Below are 22,057 nucleotides of genomic sequence, written 5' to 3'. Positions count from 1 at the left end.
GACCTGTTGCACCAGGAGGATCTGTGAGTTCCGGGCAAGCCGGCTCTACAGCGAGACCCTAGCGGAAAACAACAACAAAAGTCAATACGGCCTCTCTCCACGGCCCCAACCCGGCCTGGCAAGGAAGCCCTGGAAGCCACACCAGACCAGGTAGACCCGGAAGAGCGAGGCCGCGCCGAGCATCCTGGGAATTGTAGTGTTCGCTACGAGGCCTCTGCGCAGGCGCACACGAACAGGCACTTCCGGGCCCTGGCGCCGCACAGCACCGACGGCCTGCGGCGCTTTGCACGGCGGCGATGGCTACCTACAGCCTGGCGAACGAGCGGCTGCGCGCCCTGGAGGACATCGAGCGCGAAATCGGCGCCATCCTCCAGAATGCAGGTTCGGGAAGCGAGGAGCGGACTCCTCGCGCGCTTGGGGCGGGACCCGAGCGCCTGTCTCTGGGCGGGCTCGGTCTCCAGCCTCGGCCTAACACCGCCCTCGCCCCGCCCTGGCAGGAACGGCGATCCTGGAGCTGTCCAAGGAGAAAACCAACGAGCGCCTGCTGGACCGGCAGGCGGCAGCCTTCACCGCCTCTGTGCAGCACGTGGAGGCGGAGCTGTCGGCGCAGATCCGCTACCTCACCCAGGTGGGTGTGCTTAGGACGGGCGGGCGGGCACCCCAGCTCCCCACCCCGCCCCAGCCTTGGGGTTCCCTGAGCTTTAGCCGGGTGAGACTGCTTCTTACGCCGCCGTGGGCACTTCCCTCTCAGGGCTGGTTTGGCCCTTTAAAAGCAAAGGATTAAACTGTCTAGGGTGTGTAAACAATCCCTAGCCAGACCAGGTGGCACAGGCCTGTAATTTCAGCCACTCAAAAGGCTGAGGCCGGAGGATCACAAGTTCAAAACCTGTCTGTGCAGTTTAGACCCAGGCGGTTTAAAAAAGAAGAAGAGGGCCGCGGCTCCATAGTAGAGCACCTGCCTGCCGTAAGGAGTTCCCAGAACTGAAGCGATGGAACCTTGGAACCGCTCAGTGCAGCCCCCTCTCGGTCCCCAAGCATATGGGCCTCACACAGGACATCAGGCCCAGTTTCTGGGAACACAGTCCGTACTATAGCTACCGGTATTCACTAACATTTGTGGCGAATGTTATGAACGAGGACGCACCCGCTGCCATCCCCGTGTCACGGATGAAGCTCACAGGGATTCAGCCTTTTCCCTTAGACCGCTGAGTCAGCAGACAGCTGACCAAACTCAGGAAAGAAGGGCAAGCAGAGACCTGGTTGTGGGGTGGCTGGGAGAGGTGGTGCTCTGTTGATTGGTCTAATGTCCTGTAGGTGGCCACAGGGCAGCCCCATGAGGGCTCCAGCTACTCCTCCAGGAAGGACTGTCAAATGGCTCTGAAGCGAGTAGATTATGCCCGCCTCAAGATCGGTGATGTGGCGCGAACCTGTGAGCAGATGCTGGAGAACTGAGTTGGGGTGTCGTGTGGTCTTCACTGTGGACAGAAGCCAGACACGGGTAGAATGGGGAGCGGAGTCACAGGAGCGGCCCTGCTGCTCAGGGCACACGAGACCCTGGCGGAAAGTGGAGCTGAGACCCTAAAGCTCAGGCCTCCGCACAGATCTCTCCAGCTCCTGTGGCCCCAGTGCTTGGGAGGCCGAGGGGGAGGATGGCTGCCGTGAGACCAACCTGGGCCAGGCCAGACCGTCCTTCAAAAAGAGAAGCTATGTTCCTCCCTGGAAGAAACAAAACAGGAACTAAGTGTTTTAATAATAAAGGCCGTGGCTGTTTTTACGACGCTCATACTCTCCAATCCAAGTGATCCAGAGGCTGAAGTGAGGCCCCTGTGTCTGTCTTCAGCACAGGGGCTGGGGAGGAGGTGGAGTGGGGAGGCCTAGGAGTTCAGGGGGGATTGGAGGACAGCTGACGGAGTGCGGAGAAAGACCCAGCGTCTGCCAGAAGTCTGTAATTCCAAAGCACCGGTTTCATCCTGGTTATTTCACGTGTGTGAATAAGGTGTGCTGTGGTGTGTGTGTGTGTGTGTGTGCACGCACCAGGCGCTTGCCTGTACCTGTGGGGTCAGAGGAGGGTTGTCAAATCCCCAGGAGCTGCTGCAGGGGTCCTCTGCAAGAACACGCGCTCAGCCAGTAATTCTAAAAGTCATTTTTACTGATGTAGTTTAAAACATAGGACTTGTCCAGTTTATTGGTACAGCGTAAAAAACAGACACTTTTTAAAACCATGTACTGGTAGTGGGGAGCCTAGAACATGCTAGGCAGGCGTGGGAGACCCTGGACCGCATTCCTAGACCACATGATTTAGAGTACTGTGCTCAGGAGAGGCCTAAGGGCAGGGCAGCTACGCAAAGATTTGTTCTTTTTTCATTGATTTTTGATTTTGGGAATTGGTGTTCTGCCTGCATATCTGCCTATGTGAGGCTGTCGGATCCACTGGAACTGGAGTTACAGGCGGCCTTGTGGCTGCTGGAAATTGAACCTGGAGCCTCTGGAAGAATAGCCAGTTCTTAACCGCTGAGCCATCTCTCCAGCTGATCTTTCTGAGTGCAAGGCCGGTTTACAGCAGGTTCTAGGACTGCCAGGGCTGAATAAGGAAACCCTGTCTCAAAAAAAAAAAAAAAAAAATTAGCAAGTGTATAAGCCCAGTACTGTGAAATGGAGACAGGAGAGTCAGCAGTCACATAGATAGGGAATTTGAGGCAGGTGTGTACTAAATAAGATCCTGGCTAAACGAAACAGGATCTGAAAACATACACATTATTTACAAAAGTACTCTGGGGCAGATGTGTATACTCTAATCCTAGAATTTAGGAGGTAGAGGCAGAGCATGAACAAAGCTGTCCTTGATAGAAGGTGCTTTGCCTCAAAACAGCAAGAAGGGTGGAGCCCAGCTGCCTGCCTCCCACCCACCTCTCCCAAGTCGTCTCTCACAGGCTTCCATTTCTGCTTCAGGCACGGGGGGCTTGGTTTACAGGTTCATAGTGGAGCTGCCCGTCTGGAAAGGACAGAAATTGGCAAGTGAACTCCGAGGTGAAGGAGAGTGCAGGCAGGGCCTGACCTGAACTGGGGAGTCACGTGTTCCTAGACATAAATTAACCCTGAGACCCAGAGTATTCTGGCTGACTCTTCCCTTGTAGCCCATAGTGCTGACAGCCTTGCTTTGTGTGTGTGTGTGTGTGTGTGTGTGTGTGTAGGTGTAGGTGTGTTTCTGTTTTATGTGCATTGGTGTTCTGCCTGCACACGTCTGTATAAGGGTGTCAGAAATTGGAGTTACAGACAGTTGTGAGCTGCCATGTGAGTGCTGGGAATTGAACCTGGGTCCTCTGGAAGAGCAGCCAGCCCTCCCAACCACTGAGCCATCTCTCCAGCCCCAGCCTTGCTTTTTGTTGTTGTTGTTATTTTGAGATAGGATTTCTCTGTGTGGCCCTGTCTGTCCTATACTCGCTTTGTAGACCAGGCTGGTCTCAAACTCACAGAGATCCATCTGACTCTGCCTCCCAAGTGCTGGGATCACAGGTATGCACCACTGCCCTGCCAGCCTTGTTATTTATATGCCTCTGTTGGGCTTTCAGCCACCAGGAAGGTTCCGGGTCTGTGGAGGTGAGGCTGGGGAGTCCCACCTACCTGCAGGCCTCTGCCGTGTCACTCTCCTCTTGCACAGCACATAGAGCAAGGCTGCCGTGAGGAGGAAGACGATGGCCAGGAGGGAGAGCACGGGGACCAAGGCTGCTGTGCCGGTGACAGATGCGGGTTTTTCTTGCTGTTTGTCCTGCTGTTTCTCCTTTGCCTTAGCCTCGGATGCGGCTTCCAGAGCATAAGCTGACGTGACAGTGGTGGTCTCAGGGTGGTGGGTGGTGGGGGAGCTGGTCAAGGACGGTGCCCCAGAGGGAGGGGGGCCCTGCTGGGTCCGCTGAGTCTGTGCAGGGGTGCTCGTGTCTGGAGGTAGCCCCTCTGTGGCCTCGGGGACCCGGGTGCTGGCGTGAGGCGAGTGCTCCCGGTGGTGGGAGCTCTTTCCTCCACCATTTCCACACTCTGGAGAGAACACAAAGGAGCAGCTGCAGAAGCATCTTCCCCTCCTGGCTTCAGGGTGTGGTTATCACCCTTCCCGCCCCCAAGAATAAAGGCAGAGAACAAACAAATCAGTCACAGCTTGTGGGGTGCGGGAACGTTGGGGAAGAAAGTGCAGGGAGAATTACAGTTGCTCGAGACGGACGACTGGACAGAAGGTTCCGATAGTGGTAATGAACACGGAGGGCTGGATGCAGCCCCCCAACTCCACCCCAGCGTAACGCCGGGACAGGACTAGCAAACCTTTGCCAAATATTTATTTTGCCTCCAGGTTCTGGCCAGGATTACAATAGCACGAAAGTATTTCTGGTGCCCCAGTTTCAGGTGATGTGACAGAATTCCTATGGCTGTCACAGAGAAAGGTGGAGGAAAGCCAGCGCTTTGCTCCCTTGGGTCTCTAACCTGCTGAAATCCCTTATTTGGGCATGGTGTCCTGACCCCAGCAGAGGGAAGGGCCTGAGGAGCAAATAGACTCGCTGGAAAGCCTGTGTGTACAGCTCGGCGGCAGAGTCTAATGTGTGAGGTGACGCCCTGGATCTGTTTCCCAGTATTGTGCAAAAAGAGTTGGGGCAGGGAAGCTGAAGGTGGGGGGGGAGTGGCAGAGGGACAGACAGGGCAAGGAGGTTCACAGACCACCAAGATGCTACGCTGTGGGTGGACTTGACCCTCTGTCTATGGCCTTGGTAGAGAACTTGGTAGAGAACAAGGTGGGGGGAGGGGAGGGCTGAAGGGAGCAGCGTAGGTCTGAAAGGCCATGTGGGTACCGCTGATCCCAGCGAGACTGTTGACACCATTTCGGGTTTCTGGGTCTTTTGTGCAGCACTGGTCTCGCTCTGAAGACCAGAGCTCTGCCTCCTGCGAGCTAGGCCCGAAGGTGTGCATCACCACGCCCTGCCTGGACCCTTCTTTCAGAAGAAAAATACAATCTGCACATGAAAGAAGACGTCACAGCCGAAGGCGAGCTGTCAACTGACTTGTTTGGAAACTGGTTTATGCACACTTAAGATTTATTCATTTCATTGACTGGATTGGGTTTTGTTTTAACTTTGAAAGTTAAAGAGAAAATACAATACTGAACCAGGTGGAGGTGGCCCAAGCCTTTAATCTCAGCAGAGGAATTTGGATTTCTGAGTTTGAGGCCAGCCTGGTCTTCAGAGTAAGTTCCAGACAGCCAAGGCTACACAGAGAAACCCTGTCTCTGGAAATCAAATAACAAAACAAAACCCAGAAAAAAACCAAAACAACAACAAAAACAACTGTAAATCAGATATTGCAGATTCTAGATGATATGCATAGAGGCTGATCATTGTAGAATTCTTTACACTTTTGTTTCGTTTTTGAGACAGGCTGTCCTGAAACTCTATGTAGACCAGGCTGGCCTCAAATTCACAGAGATCCATCTGCCTCTGCCTCCCAGACTGTTGAGGTTAAAGCTGTGTAGACGAATCTTCCAACTTTAACATGTTTATTGTCATCATTAAGCATGAGAAAATGAAAACAGTACCTTCAAGTGATCTCAGTTCAAATCCGACAGTGAAAGCCGAGCCTGCTATAGGGTCCTGTGAGCCCCGCTACTAGAGAGGTTGAGGCAGGAGGATAGCGAGTCCACAACCGTGCCCGGTAGACTTGGCCACACCCTGAGTAAAAATGCTTAAAAAGCGGAGTGTGGGTAGGTCAGCGGCAGAGACTTACTTAGCACGACAGACCTCGAATGTGGTTTATATAGTACTCACTCCAAGAGAGTGTTAAGCAGTAGCAAATGTGGTGGACTGGCCAGACCAGGAAGATGATGGCAAAGGACAGTGGGAAGACACAGGCTTCAGTGAAAGCGCTTCAGCGGGGGTTAACCGGGTCTGGGTAGGGAAGCCCTGCGTGGCAGAGGCAGAGATGGCCAGAAGGCAGCCTGCACCCTGCTGGCCACCGGCGGACAGAAGCGGTTCTCACCATGGCGCTCCAGGCAGCTCACCAGGTCACGGACCCACGGCTCGCGGCTTCCCCCGCACACTCGAGTCCCAGACTGCAACTGAAACCTGCAAGAGGATCAGTCTCGACTCCGCGACCACTCCTGCGCCTCCCCACCTTTCCTCATTCCACAGCTGTGACGTCACGCAAGATGAGCCCCACGAGGGCTGGAATTCCCCAGCCAGGTGAGACCGGAAGCGGGCTAGGCGACCTGGGCGTCCAGGCGAGTGGTCCCGGGGAGGGAAGGACACGGACACAGTACCTGATGAAGAACGGGCAGCGAGTGAGCGACTCCAGCTTCCTTCGGATTTGAGCCAAGGCAGCTGGCTGCATCTGTCTCCCGGAGGGAAATCTCACATCACAGAGACAGCTTCCAGCGACGCTGCCTCGGTTGCCGCCACCTAGAGGGGAAAGGGTCAGCGCTGGGCCTCCCGCCCCGAGCGATGCCGCCAGCCCGGTGACCCCGGCCCGGCCCGCTGACCTGGCAGGGCCTGCTGCGCCAGCAGGAGGAGCAGCAGCAGCCGGGGCCGGGGTCCCGCGCCCGGCCTCATCTCGGGAGCTGGGCGCCGGCCGCCGCGCCAGCGTGCAGCGAGTGCCGGCGCTCTCGGCTCTGCACCGCCTCCCGTGCCGGGCGGAGGGGCGCGCAGGGGCGGCCCCGTCCAGCCCGCGCGCCGTCCCGAACCGTCTGGTCAGTAGCGGGGCGCCCGCGCCGCGCCCAGCGCCCACGTCGGGGATTCCCCCTCCCCCGAGGCGGAGCTCCTTCTCCAGCCCAGACCGGCTCCGAAACCGAAAGAGAGCTCGGCCGTGGAGCGGGGTCCGCGCGGGCCACGGCACCCGGGGGATGCTCGGTCACCGCCGTCCCCGGCCGCCCGCCCGTCGGTGGCGCGCGCCCCCCCGCCCGCTGCCGTGCAGAGCGCGCCGGGGGCATGGCCCGGGGTGAGCGGTCAGGCCGAGCTCCGGGCTGGGGGCGCGCGCCGCCCGAGCTCTGAGCCGTGCGCTCGGGCAGCCCCGACGTCACCGCGGGCCTCCGGCGCGAGGTATTTACCTTCGAAAAGTGGTGGCGGCTGCAGGTACCGGAGGGAGGAGCGGCCAGAGGGGCGGGTGTGCTGGGCGCCCACTCGAGCTGCCTCACTTGTACTTCTCACAGACCAACAAACGGGCCCAGGTTTTCTCCCCAGCAAGCCTTTCCCCTAGGCTTAGCCTTACCGCGGCTTCCCTCGATTCCAGTCTCTCGTTAGGCTTTGAGTCACTGAGTTTGTGCCCCAGGTACTTTTTCATCCCGGAGTATTTTAACCCTAAATATCCGGCCCGGCGTGGCGGTGCACGCCTGTAATCCCAGCACTCTGGGAGGCAGAGGCAGGTGGCTGAGTTCGAGGCCAGCCCAAGCCCTCACCACTACCCTGGTCCTCACTGCCATCGCCTTTCTGCTCAGTCTGGGTTTAGGCCCCGTGTATCTGAAGACATGGAGTTTGTGTCCGGATACAGAGACGAGTTCCTTGATTTCGCTGCTCTTCTCTTCGGCTGGTTCCGCAAGTTCGTGGCAGAGAGGGGGACGCTGGGAACCAGCCTTGAGGGCCGATGGCGTCAACTGGAGGCTCAGATAAGGAGGCTGCCTCAGGACCCTGCCCTCTGGGTGCTCCACGTCTTGCCAAACCGTAGCGTGGGCATCAGCCTAGGGCAGGGTGCAGAGCAAGGCCCTGGGCCGGGCCTCGGGGCTTCCAGGCTCCTGGGAGACGAGCCTCCGCTCCACCTGAGAGACCTGAGCCCTTACGTCAGCTTTGTCAGCCTGGAGGATGGGGAAGAAGGGGAGGAGGAGGAGCACGGAGAGGAGAGCCCCAGCGCAGAGAAGGGGGAAGCACAGGAGGGTGGGGAGCCAGCCCCTCCAAGCAAGGAATCCCCCCAAGAAGCAAAGGCACCTGCCGAGTCCGAGGTGGCTCAGCAGGAGGCCAGCTGCGAGGATGGCTGCAGAGAGGACCGAGGAGAGGACGAGAGGGTGCCCGAGAAAAGGAAAGGCCGGAAGAGCGGTGAGAGTCCAGCATGGCCCTGCCCTGCCCAGACGCCTTCTGAACGTCTCCCTTGTCCCTCAGAGCCCGAGCAGGAGTCACAAACTGGTGGCCCTCATGCAGGTTGTTTCCACCTGCCACAGAACGTTTTTGCTTTTTACTTTGAACCAACCTCTAAGCACTGTAAGGAATGAGTCCAGAAACCTCGCGTCTTGAGACAAGCAGACTCTAGGGCTGGAGAGAGGGCTCAGAAGCTGAGGGCACTGACCAGAGGTTCCGGGTTCAATTCCCAGCACCCACAAGACACTAACTCCATTTCCAAGGGGATCCAGCGCCCTCCTCCTGCCTCTGCAGGCATGCGTGCATGTGATCCAGACATACACTCGGAGAACATTCCCATAGCTGTGCAGCAGAAATGTCTGCACAAAGAAAAATCCAGATTTTGATAAGGTCCCTGCATTGCTTACCTCCTGCCTAGCAGCTGCCTTGCCTAGCCCCTTCTCCTCACTGAGGTCACTTGTCTGCCCCCTCGAGGCCTCTGGATTCGCTGCACGTGACTGTCTGCCTTGCCCCCTGCTCTCTCCCTTCAACCTTCCCTCCTTCCGCAGAGGCTGCCCCCCTGCACCTCTCCTGCCTTTTGCTGGTGACAGATGAACACGGCACCATCTTGGGCATTGACCTGCTAATGGACGGAGCCCAGGGGAGTGTGGCCCAGGGCCCCGGGATGGAGAACCTGGCCCCTCGGGCCTATGCGCTCCTGTGTCATAGCATGGCCTGCCCTATGGGCTCCGGGGACCCCCGAAAGCCCCGGCAGCTCACTGTAGGAGACGTCCATCTGCACCGGTACCGCATCTGCTCTCGGCGCGGGAAGGCATGGGGTCCAGGCTCCGGAGCCCTTTCAGCCTGATGCCACCTTCCACCCCACACAGAGAGCTGGAGAGCCTGGTCCCAAGGCTGGGCGTGAAGTTAGCGAAGACCCCGATGCGGACGTGGGGGCCCCGGCCAGGCTTCACTTTTGCCTCCCTTCGGGCTAGAACTTGCCATGTTTGTCACAAGCACAGCTTTGAAGTGAAGTTGACGCCCTGGTGAGCACCCACGGGGCCCGAGGCTGAAGAAAGCCTCAGCAGTTGGCCACGCCAGGCAGAAAAGCAAGCTGGGCCGGGAGGGCTCCCAGCAGACGGAGGGGCGGTTAGAGCCCGCAGGACCCCTGGGCACTAATGCCGGGTGCCCGGGCCTGCGTGTCGCCCAGCCCCCAGTGTGGTGCTGTCCTGTACTGTGGAGAGGCCTGTCTCCAGGCTGACTGGCGCCGATGCCCGGATGACGTGAGCCACCGATTCTGGTGCCCGAGGCTTGCAGCTTTCATGGAGCGGGCGGGAGAACTGGCAAGCTTGCCTTTCACCTACACGGCAGGTACCGCAGGAGGGTCGAGGTGGCTGGGAGGGGACCCTGGGACCGGGAAGGCGGTTTCCCGGCTTGAAAAATAAGTGTTTGGGTGAAGTTCCCATCCCTGGAACAGGAGTTGGGGGCTGCGTGTTTGGGATTAGGGATTCGAGTGAGAGCATCTGAAGAGAACAGTGAATGGCCGGGCCCCGGGGAGAGATTAGGGATTTGAGAGCACTGATTCAAACGCTTGCTGCCCACCTCTTCCACTCTCCAGTCATGTATCACCTAAGCCAGGCATGGTAGCTCACTCAGCATCGGGCAGGCCGAGGCAGGGAGATCCTGAGTTCCAGGCCGCCCTGTGCTGCATGAGACCTTGTCTCAAGAACAAGACAAAACAAGCGCTGGCCCTGGCGGAGGCACACCTGTGCCCCAGCACCTGAAGATGGAGACAAGGAGGACCAGGTGTTCAGAGCCATCCTCTGCCAAGTAGCTTAAAGCCAGCCTGTGCAGCAATGAGACCCTGTCTCAAAACAAAAAGTCCCCTCTTCAAACCCAAGCTTCCTTGTCTGCAAAAGGGGAATAATATAAACCACCTCAAGATGAGTGTAAGCTCTTTGCCTGAAACATGGCAGACACTCAGAAATGAAAATCCCCTCCCTAGGTTGTTGAAAAAAGTTATTAATATTTACTATGGGTTTAACTTCTGGTATTGCTGCTGTTAATCCTCAGCAGCTGTAAAACCAAATCACCACACAGAGACTGGGTTTTTAGTTAACCTAGAACACAATGCTGGGCAATATTTACTCCCTCCTAAACCTCCAAGCCCTCAGTTTCCCAACACTTAGATTTCCCACATTATACTTGCTTTTTGTGAAATCTTAGGTCTGGTTCATGCTCCAAGTCCTCCAAGCTCTCCTCTCGCTCTGCTCTCCTCGTGCACCCCTCTCCTCGAGCTTCTCCTTCTCGCTCCTCCCTGTTCTCTAGCTCCTCCCCTTTCCTGTCTTCTGGCTCCTCCCATTGCACAACATTGTATCTAGTTGCTTTATTTGTGTCCTGTTTACACAAGAGTTGAGACAGGATGCTTATAATGAGTATCACAATGCAATATCTGGATTGAAACCAGAGAGTTGGGGGTGGGGAAATCAGCATTTGAATTAACAAGGGTAAGGCGTGTACATTTTAAAAGAACATTATACCAACACTAGGTAGAACCAGGCCCAAAGCCAGGGCCCTCAGGGGTAGCAGATGGCGGTGAGGTCCTGGCCTTAGCCACCACTCCCTCAACCCTTACCCCCTTCTCCTCATGCAGAGGTGACCAGTGAAACCTTCAACAAGGAGGCTTTTCTGGCCTCTCGGGGCCTCACGCGTGGCTACTGGACCCAGCTCAGCATGCTGATTCCAGGGCCTGGCGCCCCCAGGAACCCCTGGAGCAGCGCACCAGCCCTCAACGGTAAGTGAGGCCTCTTGCCGAGGACAGACTGTCAAGCCTGGAGGGAAGGTTACGGGCCTGGTGGCGCGGGCCTGGTCCCCCGTGACTGCTCCATGGGCACACCAACCCTGTCCTAACACATCAGGCTGCTTCCAGCCTCTGCAGACCACAGCGGAGTCCCTTCTGCCTGATGCGTCCACCCGCCCTGTCCCTAGACAAACTCCAATCCCGCTGCAGCTTCGGGGCTTGCCCCAGGGGCCCCGCCCTTCTGGGGGGCGCAGGGGGCGGTTCACGGGCCCCTGCTTTTCCTCGTTCCTGCAGGAGACCCTTACCAGCTTCTCCAGGGGGATGGGCCTGCCTTGATGCCTCCGGTGCCCCTGGAGCCACCCCGGAGCCTCTTTGGTGAGCTGGAGGGGTCCTGGAACCAGGAGCTGGGACAGAGTCTGGAGGGCGTGGCACACGGACACCCGGGCCAAGGTCCCCCATGCGGCCGCTCTCCCCAGGCTCCTGGAGGGACTACTACGCCTGGCGCGGCCTCGGCCTGGACTCGCCCATGGCGGTGCTGCTCACCTACCCGCTGACTGTATATTACGTCATCACCCACCTCGTGCCCCAGTCCTGTGAGGAGGCAGCCTGGAGGGAGGGTTCGGGAGGGGAGGGTTCGGGGAGGGGGCGAGTCCGCAGGGGAGCTGGAGTCCTTAACAGCTGACCTCTCCCCAGTCCCTGAACTCAACATCCAGAACAAACAGTCACTGAAGATCCACGTGGTGGAGGCTGGGAAGGAATTTGACCTCGTCATGGTATTCTGGGTAAGTCCGTCCTCCCCTCACCCCGAGGGTGTACCCTGAAAAGGTGGTGTGGGAGCTGACTCTGTCTGTCCCTAAGGAGCTCTTGGTCCTTCTGCCACACGTGGCCCTGGAGCTGCAGTTTGTGGGTGACAGCCTGCCACCTGAGAGCGACCAGCAGCATTTTACCATGCAGAGGGTAAGAGCGCAGAGCGCCTGCTCCTGAGCCCGCCTCCGGGCGCCTCCGCTTCCCCTCCGCCTTCCTCGCCTCACCGGGCCCCCACCCCACCCAGGACGGCCCTGACGCCTCTGTGCGGCCCGCTTCTGGAGTCTCGCGGCTGAGCTCTGGAACGAAGGAGAAGGGAGGCCGAAGGGATCTGCAAATCCGGGTGTCCACCAGGCCCTATCACCTGCTCCAGGGACCCAAGCCGGACCTGGTTATCGGTAAGAGCCAGGGGCTCAAGGACAGGGGTTAGGAGAAAGTGGAAGAGCCCGTGGGCGCCAGCGTCCTGCTCTCTCGGCAGGATTTAACTCTGGCTTTGGTCTCAAGGACACGTGGCTGAGCTCTCTTCCCCGACTGCAGGTGGATAACCTGGCCTACCCCGCTCCTCCCGCCTTCCCCGTAGCCCTGAGCATCCTGGTCCCCTCGTTTCCGGGAGGGTGTGGCCGGGGATGCGCGTGGGCGGAACCTGAGGACCCACCCAAACCCCAGTCACTCCGAGTGCCAGCCTTCTTCACCGAGAGCAGCGAGTACGGCTGCGTGATGGACGACCAGACCATGGCGGTGGCCACAGGCGGGGGTACCAGCTCGCCACAGCCCAACCCCTTCCGCTCCCCGTTCCGCCTCCGAGCGGCCGACAACTGCATGCCGTGGTAAGGGCCGGCGGCCGCCTGTCTGCAGAGCCTGACGGGTCCCGAAGGCCCTCTATCCCCGCCCCGCGCTCTGGACACCCCTCAGGACCACCTTCCAGACCCGGCTCACGTCTCTCCCCGCCCTCTCCCGTCCTGGGCATCGAACCCCGTGTCGGGCGCGGTGGCGGGTCCCACCCCACACGTGCACACACCCGCCCCGTTGCTTTTGAGGGCCCCGAGCCGGCTGGACCCCGCGCCCTGGCCCTGACCGCGCCCTCACTGCCGCAGGTACTGCAACGCCTTCATCTTCCATTTGGTTTACAAGCCTCCCCAGGGCGGCGCGGTGCGCTCGGCGCCCGGCCCTGCGCCCAGGCCCCCCACCCCGGCGGCTCCCCCGGTCCCGGCGCGCCGGCGCCGCGGGGAGAAGAAGGCCGCGCGCGGGCCGCGCAGGCGCAGATGAGCGCAGGGCGGGCGCGAAAGGTTCAATAAAGTTCCGTGTTTGAAACCTCTGAGCCGAGTTCTTGACCCTTTGCCTTCAGCTGATCACTGGTCATTGTGGGGAAGAGATACGGCTTGGTTCGCGGTGACTTTCTCCCTTTCCATCGACGCCAGCAGAGAGGGGGTGTCCAGCCTTCCTGGGTAATCCCAGCATCCTCTCCCGCTGGCGTCGTTTCTCCAGCCTGGGGGCACCCCAGTCCCCCGCCGGACAGCGACAGACCAAACAGCAGAAGGCGGCCTCCCTCAGCGGGCCTGGGAGCACAGCCTCCCTTCCCCACCCCGCACCCAGACCGCAGACCTGCCAGCACCCCAGGGACTGCTTTCTTACAGCCCGAGAGCAGCTTGGAGTGAGCTCTGCTAGGTGGGAGTGGGGAGTGTTAGGGCCGCGGGGACCAGCGGATGGGTACGGCAGGGTCCCGCCGACCCAGCCTGGCCCACAAGCCGGCCTCACGGCTGCAGGCGGGTGCACACCCAGAGCTCCCTGCACATCTGCCCAAGAACTTCCCAAGCCAGGGGTGGTGGCTGACTCCTGCAACCCAGCACTCTGAGACAGGAGGATTCCCTGCAGTTCAAGACAACCTGTGCTACAGTGTAAAAATAAATAAATAAATAAATAAAAGAAAGAGCCATGAGTTGGTTTTCCGCTTTCATGTGGGTCCTAGGAAGAGAACTGAGGAGTCAGGCTTGGGGTAAACACCTTTAGCTGAGAACCATCTCGGCAACCCCGGTAATATCCTGTTCACACTAAAATTCCTTCTGCTTTCTCAAATCTACCTTTAGGGTTGGTTGGTTCTGATCTAGAAATAACGAGAGCTGGGTATGACGGCAGGTGCTGTGGTCCCAGCATCTGGAAGGCTGAGGCAGGGGGATATCCTCAAACTCTAGGCCAGCCTGAACTAGAAAAGAACGGTGGGGGAGGGGCTAGAGCGTTGACTCGGGTTGAGGGAATTTGCTGCTCTTGCAGAAGACCCAGGTTCCATCCCCAGCACCCACACGGTGGCCCGGAACCACCTGTAACTCCAAGGGGATGTGACACGCTCTTCCCACCTCCCAGGGCATGAGGTATACACGTGTAGACAGGCATACATGCAGGCAGAACATACGTGAAAAACAACGAATACATGTAATTTTAAGCACTGTTAGAAGGAGGGGGCTGAGACGCACGGGCCGCCGTGTCTGGTCCGGTATTCCAGAGCAGGCCTCTCTGCCTCTGGGCCCTCGTTTTCGTGGACTTGCCAGTGAGAGCCTGAATCAGCCTGTACCGGGAATGTTCCTCATTCTGACTGATTACTCCCCCCAGGGTGGTTTTTGTCCTCCATTCCTGTATTTAACTCCTGTAAACAGGTCATTAGATCCAGATGATTGACAGCGTGTGTTCTCATCCTTGCCAGCCTCCTCCAGCTCAGCTTGTGGCTGCTCCTCTGTCCCCTGGAGCCAGGCAGCTCTAAATAACCTTATGTGTTCTGTCATGGAATTTCCCATCTTCTTGCTCAACCACTATTTCACTTCCTTAGGGAGGGAGGCGGTTCCTGATTCACACTAGCCAGCTAGACAGGCACTTTCCCCAAGCCCTGAAAATACCTTTTATTTCCCCTTATTTTCCCCTTTGTTATTCCTAGCCCACCCTTTTAGCTACACAGGGACAAAGGGTGGCCACTACATCGGTCTCTAAAGGTCTGCTGCAGCACGGAGCTGCCAGTTATTACCCTGTTTATCTCCTTACGCCATGCACCCACGCTTTCTGCTCCCGCTTCTTAGCTGTGCTTCTGCTTTGAGCCTCTGTAACCAGAGAGAAGGAGCCTCATTTCCTGGTGGACTGAGGGAAGCAGAGTCTCAGTGCTCACGGGATTGCTCACGCTGTCCTTAGTCTTCCCCTTCTGTTGACTTGTTCACTTTTCTCTCATGAACAGACAGTCCTTTTGTAATAAAAATGTTTCACAGCTAGGCCGAGGAGCACGCCTTAGTCCCAGCCCTCAGGAGGCGGAGGCAGGTGATCTCTGAGTTCAAGGCCAGCCTGAGTTCAGGACAGCTGGGACTACACAAAGAAACGCCTTCTCAGAAAGCAAGACAAAGCGTCATGAGCAAACTTCTCTTTTATGGATTGGCTTCCCCCTTATGACTTAACATAAGCTGAGGAGCAGTCTGGGGACCAGATCTGGGACTGCTCAAGAGAGAAGGAAGGAAAAGAAAAAGAAGACCAGGAAATGAGTAATCCATAACATGAAATTTCGTGAACTTGAGGGCAGTGTCACAAGTGTGCGCTGGAACAGTCTTAAGTGTCGCCTTGGGTGTCAGCCGTCTAGGACGCAAGCCCAGACCTTGACGCCCGCCTTGCTGTGGTCTGGGCGTGTGGCATCAGGAGTGAGCCGGTGTGAGCGGCTGACCCAGTCTCCTGAATCCCTGAAGGATTCTTGTGGTTCAGCTGTGGTGGCAGTGGGAGCTTCAGTGGAGAAAGCAGGTTGGGGGCATGTCTGTGGGGGCCGTGTTGCCCAGGCCCCTCTCTGTCTCCTTCTCCTCCCCGTTGCTTTGGGGTCAGCCGCTGGACTCCACAGACCCTCACGGCCAGGATGATCCGCCTCATTTCAGGCCCAAAACTCACGTGGCACCACAGATCTTCGAAACCTGCAGGACTGTAAGCCCCGGACAGCAAATCCTTTCTCCCTTTCGTTGTGCCGACGATGGAAAGTTTAACGTGATTTCCAATAAGGGGCCTGGACTACAGAAGCTGAAATGCTGACTGACCTTTGCAGGAAAAGTGCGCTGGCGTTTTCTAGGGTCAGATTTTGAAAATGTGGGTTTACAATATCTCAGAAATCCACAGGGGGTCTCCAAACACATCTCAGCGGGTGGCTCACACTTGGGAGGCCATGTTGGCAGAGCTGGAGCCCCAGGTCACCCTCGGGCGCATGGAGCTGGAGGCCAGCCCGAGCCTCACGACTATTAATTGTTTTTTGAGACAGGGTTTCTCTCTGTGGGCCTGGCTGTCCTCATAGACCAGGCTGTCACTCTGTAGACCAGGATGGCCTCAAACTCTCAGAAATCCACCTGCGCCTGCTGCCAAGTGCTGGGATTAAAGGCGCGTGCCAACGCTGCTGTCTGGCTCTTCTTTACACACCTTTTCAGATGCTCTCCACTCCAGTGAAGCAGGATACAATGAAGCACTACTGTGTCGTGCAGTGTGTGCAGTGTGTGCAGTGTGCAGTGTGTGCAGTGTGTGCAGTGTGTGTTGTGTGCAGTGTGTATGGTGTGCAGTGTGTGCAGTGTGTGTTGTGTGCAGTGTGTGCTGTGTGCAGTGTGTATAGTGTGCAGTGTGTGCAGTGTGCGCAGTGTGTGCAGTGTGTATGGTGTGCAGTGTGTGCAGTGTGCGCAGTGTGTGCAGTGTGTATAGTGTGCAGTGTGTGCAGTGTGCGCAGTGTGTGCAGTGTGTATAGTGTGCAGTGTGTGCAGTGTGCACAGTGTGTGCAGTGTGTATGGTGTGCAGTGTGTGCAGTGTGTATAGTGTGCAGTGTGTATAGTGTGCAGTGTGTATGGTGTGCAGTGTGTGCAGTGTGTATGGTGTGCAGTGTGTGCAGTGTGTGTTGTGTGCAGTGTGTGCTGTGTGCAGTGTGTATAGTGTGCAGTGTGTGCAGTGTGCACAGTGTGTGCAGTGTGTATGGTGTGCAGTGTGTGCAGTGTGCGCAGTGTGTGCAGTGTGTATAGTGTGCAGTGTGTATGGTGTGCAGTGTGTGCAGTGTGTGCAGTGTGTATAGTGTGCAGTGTGTATAGTGTGCAGTGTGTATGGTGTGCAGTGTGTGCAGTGTGTATGGTGTGCAGTGTGTGCAGTGTGCACAGTGTGTGCAGTGTGTATGGTGTGCAGTGTGTGCAGTGTGTATAGTGTGCAGTGTGTATGGTGTGCAGTGTGTGCAGTGTGTATAGTGTGCAGTGTGTATGGTGTGCAGTGTGTGCAGTGTGTATGGTGTGCAGTGTGTGCAGTGTGTATGGTGTGCAGTGTGTGCAGTGTGTATGGTGTGCAGTGTGTGCAGTGTGTATGGTGTGCAGTGTGTATGGTGTGCAGTGTGTGCAGTGTGTATAGTGTGCAGTGTGTATGGTGTGCAGTGTGTGCAGTGTGTATAGTGTGCAGTGTGTATGGTGTGCAGTGTGTGCAGTGTGTATAGTGTGCAGTGTGTATGGTGTGCAGTGTGTGCAGTGTGTATAGTGTGCAGTGTGTATGGTGTGCAGTGTGTGCAGTGTGTATGGTGTGCAGTGTGTGCAGTGTGTATGGTGTGCAGTGTGTGCAGTGTGTATGGTGTGCAGTGTGTGCAGTGTGTATGGTGTGCAGTGTGTGCAGTGTGTATAGTGTGCAGTGTGTGCAGTGTGTGCAGTGTGTATGGTGTGCAGTGTGTGCAGTGTGTATAGTGTGCAGTGTGTATAGTGTGCAGTGTGTGTTGTGTGCAGTGTGTATGGTGTGCAGTGTGTGCAGTGTGTATGGTGTGCAGTGTGTGCAGTGTGTATGGTGTGCAGTGTGTGCAGTGTGTATGGTGTGCAGTGTGTGCAGTGTGTATAGTGTGCAGTGTGTATGGTGTGCAGTGTGTGCAGTGTGTATGGTGTGCAGTGTGTGCAGTGTGTATAGTGTGCAGTGTGTATGGTGTGCAGTGTGTGCAGTGTGTATGGTGTGCAGTGTGTGCAGTGTGTATGGTGTGCAGTGTGTGCAGTGTGTATGGTGTGCAGTGTGTGCAGTGTGTATGGTGTGCAGTGTGTGCAGTGTGTATGGTGTGCAGTGTGTGCAGTGTGCACAGTGTGTGCAGTGTGTATGGTGTGCAGTGTGTGCAGTGTGTATAGTGTGCAGTGTGTATGGTGTGCAGTGTGTGCAGTGTGTATAGTGTGCAGTGTGTATGGTGTGCAGTGTGTGCAGTGTGTATAGTGTGCAGTGTGTATGGTGCGCAGTGTGTGCAGTGTGTATGGTGTGCAGTGTGTGCAGTGTGTATGGTGTGCAGTGTGTGCAGTGTGTATGGTGTGCAGTGTGTGCAGTGTGTGCAGTGCTGGGAATCTTGCTCTGGCTCATCAGCATATGCTCACACATATGCATATCCATGCACTGTGACGTAAGATGGACGTGTTACTATAGCCAGGGCCGGAATGATTGTGCCTGGCGTGAGAAGGAAAGCGCTGCACTGTCTGGGACACGAACGAGGCAGCAAGACAAGCGCTGGGTGACCCGGCCGGACTTCCAGGAGGAACCGACCTCTTAAGCAGTGACATGAGGACGCCAGGGAAAGGACAGCCACCACAGCATGTGCAGAGGCCCTGGGCAGAGCACAAGTAGACAAAGCACCTGGACAAATGACGGGAAGTTAAATGTGCTTGGAGTTTAAGATCAGACACAGCCTCCCTCCCTTTCCCTCTCTCTTCCCCCTCCCTTTCTCCCAGAGACTCGACGCTATAATGTCACTGGCCTTCATAACTTTGTGGGTTCTTCTTTTCCCACCCTTTATCTTTCCCTCCAGGTCCCCCCCATCACTAGATAGGAGAGAAAGGACCAAGGAGAGAGCTAGAGAGCCCAGAATCTAGTTTCTTTCCTTTGTTTCTTCTCTGCGCACAGCTGCTGACAAGCCGCAACCATCTGCCAACCCCTGTCAGGGTTCTAGCATTTATCACCCTCTGAAGAGTTCCCTGCATTCCAAACATCACGCGGTCTCAGAAGCCATGGCAGCTGGCAAAACCACGCTCTGCTAGAGCACGAGGCAATCACAGTCAGCCGCTGCAGAGAGTCCAGTCCAAAGAGCCCAGCATCCCCACAGCTGGGGTGAAAACAGAAACCTGGTATCTCTGTCTTAGCCCGGCATGGCGGCACACGCCTGTAATCCCAGCACTCTGGGAGGCAGAGGCAGGTGGAGCTCTGAGTTCGAGACCAGCCTGGTCTACAAAGTGAGTCCAGGGCTACACAGAGAAACCCTGTCTGGGGAGTGGGGGACAAAAAAAGTCTGTGTTTTTAAAGAAACCAAAATTCCAGAATTCTCACTACACTATAACCCTGGGCGTGTAACTCCTCCCGCCTCTGCCTCTGGAGTGCAGAGGTCACCGTCACGCCAGGCTGCCTAACCCAACACAACTCTTTATCACGTGACTTTTTTCTTTAGGCATTTACCATGTTTTTATCCTTTCATTCATTTTCCCATTTACTATTTATCATATGCATGCTAAAACTTCCTAGAACTAGTAAAAAAATAACAACCACATAAAAGGAGACCACACTTGAAAACTACATTTTAGTTACGTGTGTGTGTGTGTGTGTGTGTGTGTGTGTGTGAGTACCTCACAGGACACATGTAAAAATCAGGAAAACTTGCACAACCGGTTCTCTCCCCAACCGTCAAGGATCTAACAGGCTTGGTGGCAAGCACTCGTACCTGCTGAGCCTTCCCCCTGGCCCAGAGGAGACCATCTTGTTTATAACAGTGCGCTGGCAGGTTGCCTAGGCCATCCCAGGCACTCGGCAATTACTGCGGGAACCTTAGAACGACGTTCCTGTTCTGGAGCGGAGACCCTGGAGATGAAGAGCAATTGGTACAATGTTTGCTTAGCGTGTGCAAAGATCTAGTTCCCCAGCACCAGTAAAACCATGCCCGGTGGTACATAGCTATAAACCTAGCCCTTGAGAGAAGTGCCAGGAGAGCAGGCAGGAGGACCAGAAGTTCAAGGCCACCCTCTTCCACATGGCAAGGCCAGCCAGGGATACTGGAGACTGTATAAGACCAGAAAACAAGCAAAGACCAACAAGAAGAGCCTTGGGCCGAAGAGGTGGTGGGAATGACAGAGCGTGACCAGCCCTGGAGAGGCCTGACGACAGAGAAGGGAGGCTGGATAGCAGGGCGCCACCTGCTGGGATCCGCACACGTGAGGGCGGGGAACACTGGTGGCTAGGAAGGGTGAAGGGGAAAGACAGCTCATGCTGGGACCGGGGGTGCTCCTGGGACATTCTGGGGGAGATTATGACTAAAGATCCCAAGATCAACCCATGTGCCGTGAACAGATGAGAGCACCCAGCCGGCCTGAGGGGTGGACCGGAAGCTTCCTCGCAGGCCAAGGATCCGGACTGGGTCCTGAAGGCAGTTCTGTTGGCTCCTTTTTCAGGCTCCTATATCTACACCCTTCTCCACCCCAGTCCCTTCCAACCCCCCCAACCCTAGGCAGGCAAGAAAGAAGTTTGGAAAGGAAAGGGGGTGCAGACTTCTTTAGACTGCTTCCTGCGGATCAGGGGCTTCAGGTTCCTTGGGGCAAGTTTGACCTTCGCCATCAAGTGATTCAGTTTCTTCTTGTCTCTGGGCACAACTACTGGACAAACTGCCACAGCCAGCTGCAGGAACAGCAGCGGGAGCAGCAGCCTCTCTTCTGAGCACCCCTGGCCCTTGTGTGTATCCCTTCTGAAAAGTCACCAGAATTCCAGACATCACACGCTTGCAGAAACTGTGTGCAGCTGGCTAACCCACCGCCTGCTAGAGCACAAGGCAAATCGCAGTCAGCTGTTGTGAAGCAGCCCCACATCCCAGACCTGGGGTCAAAACAAAGCATTCACATACCTGGATTTTTTAAGAAACCAAAATTCTCAGTATAGGATCCCCAACAGTGGAGGAAAAAAAAAAAAGGCAAAAAAGCAGAATTGACACGGAAGGCAAAATGTAAGGGCGTTGGGAGGTAGAGGAGCCGGGAAGGCTGTGGGGAAGCCAAGGAAGGGAGCAGCAGGAAAACCAGAAAATCAAGAGAGGCCAGAGACAGGAAGGGCATCGGCCAGTGCTCAGGCCAGCAGCAGAAACAGGAAGGGCATCGGCCAGTGCTCAGGCCAGCAGGCTGAGTGGAAAGACAGCCCCTGCTCTTGGCAGCAAGCTCACATTCCACAGAGCTGCCTGGAGGGAGTGTGTGTGGGAGCATCCTCCGTACTCGGACTTTCTCTGCCTCGTTCGTCCTTCCAATGGCTCTGCCTTGTTCACCATCTGTCACAGCCTGTCTTCCTACAGAAATACAGATACAACTGCCAGGAAAACCTGACTTTTGTTTGTTTTGTTTTGTTTTTCAAAACAAGGCTTCCCTGTGTGGCCTTGGCTGTCTTGGACTCCATTTGTAGACCAGGCTGGCTTCAGACTCACACAGATCCACCTGCCTCTGACTCCCAGAGTGCTGGGATTACAGGTGTGACCACCACCACCCGGATTTTTGGTGTTTTTGAGACAGGCTATCTCTGTTATTAGCTGAGGCTGTCCTGGAACTCCCTATGCAGACCAGACTGGCCTCGAACTCAAAGAAATCCACCTGCTTCTGTCTGCCCAGGGCTGGGATTAAAAGCATACAGGCCAATGATTGGCCTGCTCTTTGATCACATCTCCCTGAGGGGGGAGCATCCCTACCAGGCCACAGAAGAAGACAGTGCAGCCAGTCTTGATGAGACCTGAGAGACTAGGATCAGAGGGAAAGGGAGGAGCTCCTTCCCTATCAGTGGACTGGGAGAGGGACGTGGGTGGGGAAAAGGGAGGGTGGGACTGGGAGGAGAGGTGGGAGGGAGCTACAGGGGGGATACAAATTGAATAAACTTTAATTAATAAAAATTTAAAAATTGGCTTAAAAAATTTTAAGCCAAGACCTTGCTCATTTATGTATTTGTTTGTTTGTTTGTTTATGAAATAGGGGTGGTTTCTCCAGCCCGTAGTGTAGAATCTGCCATACAGGCCAGGCTGACTTTAAATTCTCAGCCCTCCTTAGCTTTTTGAGTGCTAGAATTACAAGCATGCACCACCACATCCGATTTTCATTGTTTTGAAACAGGATCTTACTTTTTAGCTCAGGCTAGCATGGAATTTACTATGTAGCTGAGGCTGGCCTCAAACTTTCAGTAACTGTCCTGCCTCGGCCTCCCAAGAGCTAGGATTACATGCACGAGCTACCATTCCTTTTTAACTTGTTTTAAGTGAACTGTAATTACAACTATTTATCCAGTATAATGCTGTTTCGAGACATATGAAAAACTAACTGTCCACCACACCCTATACAGGCCATTATCCAAATACACCCGTGGCCGCCGACCACTCTCAATGAAAATGTAAATGCCCCTC

General features: G+C 56.1%; 3 protein-coding genes and 1 long non-coding RNA gene across 13 annotated transcripts; 2 read left to right on the top strand and 2 right to left on the bottom strand.

Annotated features, from left to right (window-relative positions):
* The first annotated feature begins 164 nt into the window (after positions 1-164).
* Med11 (mediator complex subunit 11) lies at positions 165-1,777 on the top strand. Its single transcript, XM_021651645.2, has 3 exons — positions 165-381; positions 498-628; positions 1,315-1,777. Exons 1-3 carry the CDS (start codon positions 297-299, stop codon positions 1,450-1,452), a joined length of 354 nt encoding a protein of 117 aa, XP_021507320.1. The 5' UTR covers positions 165-296; the 3' UTR covers positions 1,453-1,777.
* Positions 1,778-2,128: 351 nt separating this feature from the next.
* Cxcl16 (C-X-C motif chemokine ligand 16) lies at positions 2,129-6,715 on the bottom strand. 2 transcript variants are annotated; one of them, XM_021651636.2, is made up of 6 exons: positions 6,509-6,715; positions 6,290-6,428; positions 6,010-6,095; positions 3,622-4,029; positions 2,908-2,992; positions 2,129-2,596 (listed from the first exon to the last, which is right to left on the bottom strand). In XM_021651636.2, exons 1-5 carry the CDS (start codon positions 6,576-6,578, stop codon positions 2,946-2,948), a joined length of 750 nt encoding a protein of 249 aa, XP_021507311.1. In that variant the 5' UTR covers positions 6,579-6,715; the 3' UTR covers positions 2,129-2,596; positions 2,908-2,945. The 2 variants fall into 2 exon arrangements, with proteins under 2 accessions (XP_021507311.1, XP_021507312.1); XM_021651637.2 differs by having other exon boundaries at positions 2,929-2,992.
* Zmynd15 (zinc finger MYND-type containing 15) lies at positions 6,081-13,566 on the top strand. 9 transcript variants are annotated; one of them, XM_021651633.2, is made up of 13 exons: positions 6,932-8,051; positions 8,639-8,873; positions 8,960-9,115; positions 9,280-9,440; positions 10,723-10,863; positions 11,164-11,244; positions 11,346-11,462; positions 11,563-11,651; positions 11,728-11,826; positions 11,921-12,071; positions 12,152-12,210; positions 12,340-12,500; positions 12,768-12,988. In XM_021651633.2, exons 1-13 carry the CDS (start codon positions 7,490-7,492, stop codon positions 12,937-12,939), a joined length of 2,184 nt encoding a protein of 727 aa, XP_021507308.1. In that variant the 5' UTR covers positions 6,932-7,489; the 3' UTR covers positions 12,940-12,988. The 9 variants fall into 9 exon arrangements, with proteins under 9 accessions (XP_021507306.1, XP_021507308.1, XP_060219375.1 ...); XM_021651631.2 differs by lacking the exon at positions 12,152-12,210 and adding an exon at positions 6,081-6,212 and having other exon boundaries at positions 7,460-8,051; positions 12,340-12,988; XM_060363392.1 differs by lacking the exons at positions 12,152-12,210; positions 12,768-12,988 and adding an exon at positions 13,019-13,566 and having other exon boundaries at positions 12,340-12,767.
* Positions 13,567-17,900: 4,334 nt separating this feature from the next.
* LOC132646264 (uncharacterized) lies at positions 17,901-20,751 on the bottom strand. The gene is made up of 3 exons (XR_009584375.1): positions 20,534-20,751; positions 19,364-20,377; positions 17,901-18,288 (listed from the first exon to the last, which is right to left on the bottom strand). It is a non-coding gene; the product is annotated as an uncharacterized LOC132646264 (long non-coding RNA).
* Positions 20,752-22,057: the final 1,306 nt, after the last annotated feature.

Source organism: Meriones unguiculatus, chromosome 11 (assembly GCF_030254825.1).
Source record: "Meriones unguiculatus strain TT.TT164.6M chromosome 11, Bangor_MerUng_6.1, whole genome shotgun sequence".
Taxonomy (NCBI): domain Eukaryota; kingdom Metazoa; phylum Chordata; class Mammalia; order Rodentia; family Muridae; genus Meriones; species Meriones unguiculatus.
Note: the sequence above shows the minus strand (reverse complement) of the source record. Positions and strands in the feature narration are given on the sequence as shown.

Coding starts and splice junctions, on each gene's coding strand:
- Med11 (XM_021651645.2), top strand. CDS start 297: ATGGCTACCTACAGCCTGGCGAACGAGCGGCTGCGCGCCCTGGAGGAC. Junction 382..497: donor CGCCATCCTCCAGAATGCAG/GTTCGGGAAGCG, acceptor CCGCCCTGGCAG/GAACGGCGATCCTGGAGCTG. Junction 629..1,314: donor AGATCCGCTACCTCACCCAG/GTGGGTGTGCTT, acceptor AATGTCCTGTAG/GTGGCCACAGGGCAGCCCCA.
- Cxcl16 (XM_021651636.2), bottom strand. CDS start 6,578: ATGAGGCCGGGCGCGGGACCCCGGCCCCGGCTGCTGCTGCTCCTCCTG. Junction 4,030..6,009: donor GAGCTGCCTGGAGCGCCATG/GTGAGAACCGCT, acceptor TGTTCTCTCCAG/AGTGTGGAAATGGTGGAGGA. Junction 2,993..3,621: donor GACACGGCAGAGGCCTGCAG/GTAGGTGGGACT, acceptor TGTCCTTTCCAG/ACGGGCAGCTCCACTATGAA.
- Zmynd15 (XM_021651631.2), top strand. CDS start 7,490: ATGGAGTTTGTGTCCGGATACAGAGACGAGTTCCTTGATTTCGCTGCT. Junction 8,874..8,959: donor GGAGACGTCCATCTGCACCG/GTACCGCATCTG, acceptor CACCCCACACAG/AGAGCTGGAGAGCCTGGTCC. Junction 9,441..10,722: donor GCCTTTCACCTACACGGCAG/GTACCGCAGGAG, acceptor CTCCTCATGCAG/AGGTGACCAGTGAAACCTTC.